This window comes from Penicillium hordei (genome assembly GCF_028827395.1).
Source record: "Penicillium hordei strain IBT 12815 chromosome Unknown utg000003l_segment0_segment0, whole genome shotgun sequence".
Taxonomy (NCBI): Eukaryota; Fungi; Ascomycota; class Eurotiomycetes; order Eurotiales; family Aspergillaceae; genus Penicillium; species Penicillium hordei.
In genome coordinates, this window is record NW_026623144.1 from 3,756,048 (window position 1) to 3,767,364 (window position 11,317).

The 11,317-nt window shown below is 46.6% G+C and overlaps 6 protein-coding genes across 6 annotated transcripts; 5 read left to right on the forward strand and 1 right to left on the reverse strand.

The window, feature by feature from the left end:
• Window positions 1-262: 262 nt before the first annotated feature.
• On the reverse strand, window positions 263-1,496 carry N7537_006628 (uncharacterized protein; the record flags this gene model as incomplete). The annotated part of the gene is made up of 3 exons (XM_056897685.1): window positions 263-570; window positions 623-1,052; window positions 1,110-1,496. The coding sequence occupies 3 exons, from the start codon at window positions 1,494-1,496 to the stop codon at window positions 263-265; spliced, it is 1,125 nt and encodes a 374-aa protein (XP_056753470.1).
• An 874-nt stretch (window positions 1,497-2,370) lies between these two features.
• On the forward strand, window positions 2,371-3,921 carry N7537_006629 (uncharacterized protein; the record flags this gene model as incomplete). The annotated part of the gene is made up of 3 exons (XM_056897686.1): window positions 2,371-3,345; window positions 3,403-3,493; window positions 3,548-3,921. 3 exons carry the CDS (start codon window positions 2,371-2,373, stop codon window positions 3,919-3,921), a joined length of 1,440 nt encoding a protein of 479 aa, XP_056753471.1.
• Window positions 3,922-4,717: 796 nt separating this feature from the next.
• On the forward strand, window positions 4,718-6,255 carry N7537_006630 (tannase and feruloyl esterase; the record flags this gene model as incomplete). The annotated part of the gene is made up of 5 exons (XM_056897687.1): window positions 4,718-4,746; window positions 4,806-4,845; window positions 4,903-5,069; window positions 5,130-5,873; window positions 5,949-6,255. 5 exons carry the CDS (start codon window positions 4,718-4,720, stop codon window positions 6,253-6,255), a joined length of 1,287 nt encoding a protein of 428 aa, XP_056753472.1.
• A 2,166-nt stretch (window positions 6,256-8,421) lies between these two features.
• Window positions 8,422-9,371, forward strand: N7537_006631 (alpha/beta hydrolase; the record flags this gene model as incomplete). The annotated part of the gene is made up of 2 exons (XM_056897688.1): window positions 8,422-8,526; window positions 8,583-9,371. 2 exons carry the CDS (start codon window positions 8,422-8,424, stop codon window positions 9,369-9,371), a joined length of 894 nt encoding a protein of 297 aa, XP_056753473.1.
• An 868-nt stretch (window positions 9,372-10,239) lies between these two features.
• On the forward strand, window positions 10,240-10,395 carry N7537_006632 (uncharacterized protein; the record flags this gene model as incomplete). Its single annotated transcript, XM_056897689.1, has 1 exon — window positions 10,240-10,395. The coding sequence occupies one exon, from the start codon at window positions 10,240-10,242 to the stop codon at window positions 10,393-10,395; it is 156 nt and encodes a 51-aa protein (XP_056753474.1).
• A 104-nt stretch (window positions 10,396-10,499) lies between these two features.
• N7537_006633 (uncharacterized protein) lies at window positions 10,500-11,164 on the forward strand (the record flags this gene model as incomplete). The annotated part of the gene is made up of 2 exons (XM_056897690.1): window positions 10,500-10,837; window positions 10,963-11,164. 2 exons carry the CDS (start codon window positions 10,500-10,502, stop codon window positions 11,162-11,164), a joined length of 540 nt encoding a protein of 179 aa, XP_056753475.1.
• Window positions 11,165-11,317: the final 153 nt, after the last annotated feature.

Consider the following 11,317-nt stretch of genomic DNA (forward strand, 5'->3'; position numbering starts at 1 on the left):
GAACTAAGGTTTTATCCTATGCTTATATCACCTGGCCGAGTTTTCGACCCCACGTGAGTTTTCTTTGTAAATGACGTCGCAAATGATATCAAAAATGTGATGCCTAGGGGGAAGAACCAACGGAAACCAGAATCATCAGCTATGCTTTTATTTGGTTGCCTCTCGACTCCTGATACTATCACCACCTCATAATTATCACAAAACAGGCACAGATATACAATTTGCTAAACTCAAGTCCTCACAAGATAGCACCACCAATCTATCACTTATAATAATTTGGCACCTTAAGTCCTTTAAACTCAAAAGAAGTGTTCTCCCGACGATCAATCACAGTCTTATGATGCACATCCCTCACCCGAGCCCGAACATACTCAGTCCCCGTAGGAGCAGGCTTGCTTTGATTTTTATCTTCTTCAGTCAGAAGACCAAGACGATCAAGTAAAGGCGAGGGCACAGTTCTCATCACGGTATCATCACCCGGCCTACAGAAATAGAGCAACCCAAGACGGGGGATATCAATCTGATCTTTAGGAGGTGTGACAACACGATGGATTGTCGATTTGAGGAAGCCTGTCATTTCTGTTAGTGAAATACTTCCATGATAACTAATGTGAGTACTTACCATTGGTAAGGAACGATAACGTGTCCGCAACATTGCACGTAATCCCACCGTCAACAGGTTTGACATATTTCCATTCTCCATCCGATGTTCGGATCTGCAAGCCAGCAACATGCTGTGAGAAAAGTAGAGTCAGGCTTCCAAAGTCCGTGTGACCACCCTTGGTGTATCCCTGTGCCTTGTCCCATTCCTCTTGGGTGCGCGTGTTGTAGATCATGTATCGCAAGTGGTCATCGGAACGTTTGTCATAAGCGTGGGCTTGGACTAGGTGGTCTTCTGGTAATTCCAAGATAATCGACATCAAGACGAACAGCTTGCGAATTACTTTATCGAAAAGATCACGGTGGAAGCTGGCTATCTCGTCGTAGTTCTGACGAACGATCCTGTGTTGAGGAACGTCGTCCCATGCAGGGATGGCCTTGGGGATATTAAGCTGCATAAGTTAGCTAGATTAAATGAATATCTGCGAGGCAGATAGGTATACCCATACCATTTCTATGTTATCTTTCACACCGGTTTCACCAATCCACCTTGAGTTTTCACGGTAACCGAAATATTCGCCCTCGGCAAAATTGCATTCAAAGCTTCGCTTTTCCTCAAGGGTTTCTTTGAAAAAAGCATTGCCGATACTGAATTGGCGTAGGATACGCTCGTCATCGAGTCCGTGTCCGACCACTACCCAAAACCCGACTCGGGTTACGGCATCGTATAATTGCTTTGCGAGCTCTTCCTTTCCGCCAGGTTCGTCGAAACGAGAAAGATCGATCTCAACTAGGGGTGCCCAATCCAGTTTCTCATTAGTAGGCGCAGGTCGGCTCCATGGTTTGATAGTGGCCTTTTCGATTGTGATCTGTTCTTCTATAGCGGAGGGAGCCATATGTACTTTGGGATAGACAGCGACGGTGATGAATACTAGCCAGATATTCTACGCGAGAAGAATGGACTCATATACTGGATTCAAGATAAAACCTTGATTAGGATCTAAAATCTGCTCTTGCTGTAAATACTCCGCGCCATATACTTGCTATTGCGAATATGCGGGGTCTATGGTACCATGGCCGCTTAAGATGGTGTTATATGCAACGGCATTATTGTGCCGTGAAATGGGGCTAAATCATATTCAAAAACACTCCGAGCCAATAAAATAGAAATTCAAGACTATAGATTGCAGATCTAGGTTGAATGTGGGTAAACATGCTGGGAGACCAGAGTGGCCATCGTGTATACAACGAAGTGTAAACGCCCATCGCGGGGGGTTTTAGACCAACACAACCACCTGCCTGGTTTCCCACTCCAATTATGCCTAGGTAGTATACAAAAATAATTGGCCGCTTTGGTGCATGTTTAGTAGTCGTCTTAGTATTCTTCTCGGATATTTTCCCCATTATTGGTTCTTTAACTAGGAGATAAGAATAACGAGCCCCGAAATAGTGAAATTAGGCTGTAAATACTGTAAGACATTGAAAGTGCCATCCTTAATAGGTCTGTATATTGGTAGGATAATAGAAGTAGATATTGTAATGAAGGTTCAATCAAACAAGGTTGCAGATCTTTCTGGGATAGACACATCTGGGAGGGGATATGTCGTGATCCAAACTATCATGGCACCTTGCCCTACCAACCCGTGTCGCCGAGAACGGAGGGGTCCAAGTAACACTTGAGCATAAAGGTATTTCAAGGAAAATGAATTGAATTTTGCTCAAGGATGAGGTGAAAGTATTCAAAGCAGTTCATCCTCGGGAATCGATAATATGGTGTTGGAGAAGCGCGACGAACTGGAAGTAATTACTTCCAGTATACCTTCAACTCCGCCCAATGAGATCAACCGCAAGGACACCGAAAATGAATATAACGCCAAACTCGAGAAAAGAGTGATGCGAAAGATAGATTTCTGGCTCGTTGGATTTTACTCGATTGTATACATCTTCCGCGTCATTGATTCCAGCAACTACTCAAACGCCGCCATCATCAATCTAGAAGCCGGCACTGGAATTAAGAAAGAGCTAGGTTTTAGCTCCTCACAATGGGCCTGGACACAGTCTATCTTCTCCTATAGCTACCTCTTTTTCGAACCCACCAACACAATCCTTCTCAAAAGAGTCACGCCTTCCAGATGGATGTTTGTCCTGATCTTATCCTGGGGTATCTGCGCCTGTGCTGCTGGCGCTGCACAGGACTTTCCGGGGATGATGTGTGTGCGATTCGCAATTGGACTGGCTGAAGCCGGGTTCTATCCCTCTGTGCTCTACCACATGGCATTCTGGTACAAGCCGTCTGAGTTGCGCTGGAGAATTGCTCTTTTCTACTCTCTTGGCCAGGTGTCTGGCGCATTGAGTGGGCTGTTGGCATATGCTATCAGCTTTATGGATGGAGCCGGTGGACTATCAGGCTGGCGATGGCTGTTTATCATCGAAGGTCTTCCAGCAATCGTATTGTCCGTGGTAGCGTTATTCGGTCTTCCGGACTACCCTGAGACCGCCCGCATGTTGACAGAAGAGGAGAGGACTTTCCTCAAGGGGCGTCTATCCTCTTCAGCACCCTCCGGTAAAGATAAAAGCTGGAGCTGGGGGGATGTAAAAGCGCTGCTCTCCAGTCCAACTTTCTACACATTCACGGTATACTGGATTGGACATGGTATTGGAGGATTTGGAGTGAATTACGCTTTGCCTACTGTTATCTACGAGCTTGGTTTTACAACAACCGCTTTATCACAGCTGATGAATATTGTGAGTTTGGATCAGTCCAGGAAAACATACCACGCTAACTTAGCTCACAACCAACAGCCTCCCTACGTCGCATGCTTTTTCTTCTTGAATCTTCTCGGGTATTTACTACACAAAGGATGGATTAGACCCTGGACCACAGCTGTCGCGAGTAAGCATCCATCCTCCGAAGTGCACACGGGTTCACTACTAATAACAAAAACAGTCGAGAGCACGATAATCATCTGCTACATCATCCTGATTACGGTTTCAAACTCAGTAGTCAAATACCTCGCCTTGGTTGTAGCCACCGCCTGTGCCGGATCTGCATACCCTGTCATCTGGCCAGAGCGCATTCGAGCTCTCGAGGGTACGGTGGCCGTGGGAATGGGTATTGGACTGACGAATGCCATGGCTCAGTTTAGTGGTATTGCTGGGCCCCATATATACAGTACGGTTTTTGGACCAACGTATCGAGTCTCATACGTTATCTGTCTTTGCTTCCTGTGTGCAGCTATCTCGGGCATTCTGGCTTCGTGGTGGCTTGTCTGGCGGAAGGATAAAAAGAATGAATTAGACACTGGACTTGAAGATGCATGATCACTCGGCATTTATTCGAGATTGTGTGGCCTAAGAGATATATATTGAAGCGGGGAACGCTTTACGCGGTATGCCAGAGAGCATAGGCCGAAGCACTCGTAATTCACTATTATAATAAACCTTATTTAAAAAAGAGGGTGATTTCCCAGTTTCCCACTATAATAGTTATGCGCGGTCTATACATGATACAATATCAAGATTCCAAAAGACCGACTCAAGTGGGAATCAGCCTAGCTTAACTCATGGCTACAAAAATAGATCCATAGACCCGTATATCGAGCACTGAGTGCCGATACGAATTCTCATAAAGATAACGACTTCGGGAATACAAGAAACTGGAAAACCAGATAGGCAAGTCGGAGAAAATCAGCTGGTTTATCGGGCCATTCACGATTGTACCTCAAAGCCACGGTCAGGGGAACATCTGAGCCGCGATTGTGCAATTGGTCCCGCTATGCAGGAACAATCTACCGAACATGTTTATTCCCGTCCAAATTGGCGGTCGGACCGAAGTACTAAGAGAGCGTAGGAATGATCATTTTATCGGATGATCTTCGGAAGAGGACCAACCAAGCAATATGCTTTCCGAATCCAAACATTAGATCGAATACCCACCAGTTAGTATCCGCCAAATGAGTAAGTGGATCCATAGATCCATGAACTGTTCTTCACTTTCCTAACAAGGCTTAGTCTCCGCAAAGGTTGAAGTCCACTAGGATTTATACGCTTTTTAGACCTTAATGCTTCACCTTATACTCCGTAAGGTTTCCGCTCCAGTTATCTCGTCGGATTAATCATGCTATATGAGTGGAATGGCCGAATGCTGTATGTACAAAGCTCCTCAGGTGCTGTTTTAAGATTACTTGAGCTAACAACTTTCAAAGCTCCGCTGCTGCTGGAGGAGGTATTAACTGGGTTGACATGGTAAGCATATACAGGTTATGAGATTCTCTTGAGATGTATTGGCTTACATTCGAATAGGGCACTGGAACACATTACGGGTTTGCGACTTTTTCCAGTAACCTCGGTCATGTCGGTATCGATACCGAAGGAACATGGGCCATTGGTAGGCCCAAGGCTGTCATCGACTGGGGCTACCGCGCATGGAATGGAACAACTGTTCTGGGCAAGCTCTTGATCAAGAACTGGTACGGCTCTGCAGTCAAGTACAGTTATTTCTATGGTTGTTCGACCGGTGGTTGACAAAGTATGAAGAACATGCAAGAATACCCCGATGACTATGATGGTGTGTTTGCCAGTGCCTCAGCGTGGTGGACTGATCACCAGCAGCTCTACAATTTGACGCAGACCACCTACCAGGCACCTGCCGGATCTTCCCATTCTATACCCGAAAAGATGTTTGATATCCTTGCTGCCGAGGTTATCAAGCAGTGTGATGTCCAAAACGGCGTGCAGGACAGCATCATCTCCAATTCGCAGGGCTGTGTCTTCAATGCCAATACCCTGGCTTGTAACGCGACTAGTTCTTCAGAAGAGTGCCTAACCTCTGAGCAGTTCACCACTCCCTCCAAGATATACAATGACTGGGTTGACACTAACCAGACCTTTGTATACGGCCACATGTGGCTCGGAAGTGAGGCTTCGTGGTTGATGGGTAACATCGGACTAGGGAAGAACAGCACTATTTCACAACAGCTGTGGTACCCCCGTGATCTGATGGGTCTCGGTGATGACTTCAACTGGCAGGATCTGGACTACAGCACGGTTCAGCTTGCCGAGAAACTGAACCCTGGAAATGGCACTGCCGACAAGTTTGATATCAGTGCTTTCCACAACCGTGGTGGTAAATTTCTTCACTACCACGGTCTGTCGGATGCATACGTTTCCCCAGATGCTAGTATCTACTATTACGACCAGGCTACCAGCGCGGTCAAGTCGCAAGGAATCGAGATGGATGACTTCTACCGCATGTTCCTGATTTCCGGCATGGAGTAAGTTCATTTCCAAGTGGCATCCCCAACTCTTCAAATATATCGCTGACTAGTTTCAAAAAGACACTGCTACAGGACTCCTGATACCATGAACGCTCCTTGGTACATCGCCGGACCTGACCAAGCCTCCACCATCAATACTGGCACATACAGCACCCCTGGATACAGAGATTCTCAGCACGATATTGTCTTGGCTATGATGGCATGGGTTGAAAATGGGACTGCCCCAAGCAACATTATCGCCACAAAGTTCAAGAACGATACCACTGCCATCGAAGTCTTGCGCCAGCGTCCTATCTGCCACTATCCTCACCAGGCTAAGTACAACGGCAAGGGTGACACCGATGATGCCTCTAGCTGGGTCTGCAAGCCTATATACTAGAACATCGGTAGTTGGTTTGGTTACAGAAGTTTATATCTTGGAATCTGTTCTGTTCCGGCCTTATCGAAACGTCAGGGCACTAAAATATAGGTAAAAGATAGTTATTTATTTAGATAATTTAGAATTTAACTACTTTATAAACGCTAGGACTATAACTTTACACAAATTTGAGCTCCCCCCTTTACGAGCCGGGGTCCGGGTCGAGCTACGAGAAGTTCGACCCCTAGTTAGTGTAGTGGGGGGACAGCGTGCATGCGGCCGTGGACGAGTTAGGCCAACTGCAGTTTCTGCTTGCGATGCGGAGTAGCCTCAACTTAAGAAAAACAAGAATCTAGGGATCGGCACGAACGGAAAATTTTCCATATTGGTATTCGTAGATTTTTTTAAAAGTTTTATTCGTATTCGTAACTAGTCGTGAGTGTTGAGTATAGCGATGGTCAAAGCTTATGGCCGGACTAGCGATGGACGTTTAAATAGATATCGCGACTGGTATAGTTGCAAGGTTACAGTGGGGGATTATTAAGCTCGGGGTCGGCCCCACACTCCCTCCACACTCCCTCCATGCTACATGATTTTCACAGATGGGAGCGGCTTCGCGGGACATATTGGCGCATCAACTGCCAGTCTTATACACGGGATAACATCCCAAAGACGATATCTTGAGACAGAATCCCAGTCCACAGTATCCGCTGCCGAGCTCAGCGGCATTGAGATGGCACTTGCCAAAACCAGAACCGACGACGAGGGACAGCTTCGAGAGGTGATCATTTTCTCTGACAGCCAGGCTGCCATCCAAGCAGTCCAAAACCCACAGCGACCGTCCGGCCAATACGTGCTCGCTTGCATTTATGACCACGTACGGGCCATCCGGTCGCGCAATCAAGATCAGGACCAACCACACCCAACGAACATCACTATCAGGTGGATCTCTGCACACGATGGTGTATACGGCAATGAATATGCTAATGGAGAGAAGACCCTCCGGTTGTACGAAGGGCTGTCAAAGCCATAGTATGCGATCTTGATCCAGATGCGTACAATGCGGATTGGACTTCGACACTTCTTATTCAAGATCAAGGCAGCTAAGACCGACCGGTGCAATTGTGATGAGGGCTCACAAACACCAAGGCACATTCTGATATAGTGTCTACGGTATATTATTCCGCGTACGAAACTGTGGGAGCAGGTAGAGAGAATTGGGATTAGATTCATAGAGATAGACTATGACAAGATCATATCTAACCCGTAGGCCATCCGCTACGTGGTCAACTTCATACACCAAATAGGTCTCCTCTAGTAGTTTCAACACGTTAGGATCGAGGAAGACGACGACGACGACGAACCGACAGGCCTCGCGGCAATGGATCTAGGTATAGAAGACGATAGGTATTAGCCAATCAGATGATGCTATAAAACGAGAACTCAGCCAGAGTCGACAAGCATGCCAGTTGAATAGCTAGAATAACATCACCATCAATTGAAACTGAGGCAGGGGAGGGTATAGAGAGAGAGAGAGAGAGAGAGAGAGAGAGAGAGAGAGAGAGAGAGAGAGAGAGAGAGAGAGAGAGAGAAAGAGAGAGTGAAGTAGGGGTTGGGAGGTAGAGGGTGCACTCCACAACTATCATTATACGTTAATTTCTTATGTATAGGTTAGGATGGGTTTGGATTCATAGGGTTACGGGTTATAGGAATGGGCTGATTCCGCACTCTTTACGATCAGCATCTGTATACTCTATGGGATGTACTATGTGGTCCCAACTCGGCGTTTGGCTTCGAGTTCTTGCTTCAGTTGGATGAAGCGCCTGCATAGTCATACGCAACTAGTTAGACTGCAACAGGTTAATTGAACTTTGATTGATTGATTGATTGACTCCCTCCACACTCCCTCCACACTATTTTGGACCAATGAATAGCCGGCCAACCGATAGTTCGGCGGTGGGGCTTGTAAATTTGGTGCCATCCTAGGACAGAACACATAGGAATGAACGTAAACCAGAGGAATAATCTCCGATGGATGTGCCAAGTACTGCACATTACACTCAGCCGAAAAAATGTAAAACCGAACAATCTATTGCATATAAAGGCAATCACACCCGTAGCTTGTCTTAAAGCATATTTTCTGCAGTGATCTTTATTCCTTCCACGAGTTTCATTATATTACCCAATATGCCCCGCCAAGAGGTTCACTTTCCCACCTACGATGGGCTGCAGCTAGCCGGAACACTTTACAATGCTGGAGAGAAACGCCCATGTATCATCATGTCCAATGGAGTGAGTCCAAATGCATCCGTTTTGTTCGTTCTACTGATAAATTAACATACGGAAAGTTCTCTGGACTACGGTCACAGTTCCTTCCTAACTTTGCGGAGCGTTTTCAAGCTGCGGGTTATACCGTCCTTCTTTACGACAACCGTACTTGGGGGGAAAGCGAAGGCATGCCTCGTAATGAGGTCGACCCTGTTCTCCAAACCCGAGACTACTACGACGCTTTCAATTACGCCATTGCCCTCCCGAGCGTGGATCCCAAAGAGGTTGTCTACTGGGGAAGCAGCATGTCTGGTGGGAATGCTCTTGTTGCCACTGCCGTTAACAAATGTGTAAAGGGTGTTATCTGCCAGGTGCCATTTGTTTCTACGGAGCCCATGATTCCGGTATCCGCTGCGCTTTGCGAAATTTTGCTCCAGGATCGCGCCAACATTATTCAGGGGAAGGAACCTTTGATGGGACCTGTCATACCTGCCTCGCGAGAGGATGTCCTTAGCGGTGTGACCCAAGCCATACTGAAGGATGTCAATGCGGTCGAGTTCGTAGAAGAGCTAGATCGACAGAACATACTATGGGAGAGAATGGTTTCGCTTCAAAGTCTCCTCCATGGTGTTACTCAGGAACCCGGCGCTGTTATCAAGCGCGTCGCTCCTCGGCCGCTGCTCATGATCGTGGCTGATCAGGACGTGACCTGCCCAGTGCAATTCCAGCTGTCTGTCTTTAATGAAGCGCTCCCCCCAAAGAAACTGCATATTATCAGGGGTGCCTCTCATTTTGACCCTTATTATGGCCAGGCGTTTGAAGAGAATATCGAGGCACAGTTAGAGTACTTGAGAGGTCTCTTCGAGTAAAGGATGATTGGCAAGCTTAGTTCGAATGTCCACATAATGGAAGCACCTTGCGAAGTTAAACAATTGAATTTAGAAGACGAACTTATTGTATATGATACACCGATGTGAATTTTCTATTGCCCAGCCACTAGTGATATGCCTCGAATCGATTACTCCGCCTTATCCTGAATCCACGGCTCGTCACTACTCATAAACACCCGTCTGATTTGGCGGTATGTTTTGCATGTTGTCTGCCAATAGTTCCGATTAAAGTTCCAACTATGTGGAGGTGGCTAAACCCCAGCTAAACCTCAAGGTACTTTACTCGGACGAAGTCGGGTGTGAGTAGTACTGTGGAGGTGAATTTGTGCTAGTTCCCCCACAACTCTCCCCCACGATAATCAAGTCATGACCCCACGGTCTATCGGATACCGGATGCTGAGAGTTTGCCTCAGTCTAGTCTAATCCGTCACACACAGAACCCTGGCAGTTAATTCCCTCTACTTGGATAAGGACATAATGTCCCACATATCACCCTATTGCGAGCTTATATATAATGCTTCCCGTAACCACTCGCTTGTCAAGCTAATGCATTGCTTACTTATCTTTCTGCCACAGTCAGCTAAATTCAGGTGTCTGCAACGAAATGTCTTCGCTACTTCCTTGCGAAGGGCTAACATTGGAAGCTCTTACTTCGCCTTTCTACTATACCATCTTTCTTCCAGCCACTTTTTACCGGGCCGCTTCTCTTCAGCCTTCTCAAGTACCCTTCCATCATTCAAAAATGGTGTGGAATACCCTTCTTGGGTGATGACTCCAGCGTTGGAATAGTCGGCACCCTCTTTGCCATTGGCTTATTGAAATGTTCGAATGATTGGTTTTTTCAAAGATGGCACTGAACAGTTTCGCAAAGGATTCGACCTGGAACTGGAAGAAGGAAGTCGTCATAGTCACTGGGGGTTCCAGCGGCATTGGCGCTAAGGTTGCGTCGAAGCTCGGCGAGAGCGGCTCAACGGTCATTGTTCTTGACATTAACCTCCCTTAAAGAATCTAGGTATTTATATCCACTTTCCCTATGGCTGAATATAGAGACAACACGCAAACTGACGAATACCAAATTTCCTTCCTTAGGGCAAAATATCCATTACTATGAGTTGGATATCACATCTCCTAGCGATGTGCAAAGAGTCGCCGATCAAATTCGGCAGGACCATGGAAACCCAACCGTCCCGGGATCGGATCAGTCAGGCCACCCGTAAGATGTTTGAGGTCCATATCATGGTTCACTTCATCTTGGTGAAGCAATTCTTATCGGCAATGATCAAATCAAACCATGGACATATCGTGACGGTAGCGAGCATGGCATCATTCATGACACAAGCACAAAATGTCGACTACGCTTGCACGAAAGCCGCAGTACTAGCCTTTCATGAAGGACTGGGGCAGAAGCTTAAATATCGATACAAGACCCCCAAAGCTCGAACAACGTGAGTTAACCCTCTGGAACTGATCCAGGATTAACTAAATGTATGATGTTTATTCGGCTGCTGATGCCCCTTAGTGTTGTTCACCAAACCTAGATCCGTACCCCTCTCATCGACAAGCTCACCAGATCTTCGAATTTCAATGACTTTTGCCTCGGGCCGGAAACAGTTGCCGATGTAATAGTCAAACACCTTTACTCTGGTTATGGCGGCCAACTTATCCTTCCTGAGAGGCTAAGCATTATGTCCGGAGCGAGAGGTTTCCCTTCCTGGCTTCAGGAATTCCTCCGGGGGACCATGTCTAGAACACTGGAGGCAATTAAGCACTGATAGGGCGCTTGAGGTAAATGTGCATTATTCTTTGAGTGCGAGCCTTTGGGGTGATCAGGAGAATTGTCAGTGAGCCAGTTGACCTTGTTGATTTCGTGTCCTAGAGTGCCTTAATATTTTAGCGCCAACAAGTTCTTCGTATTATAACATGAA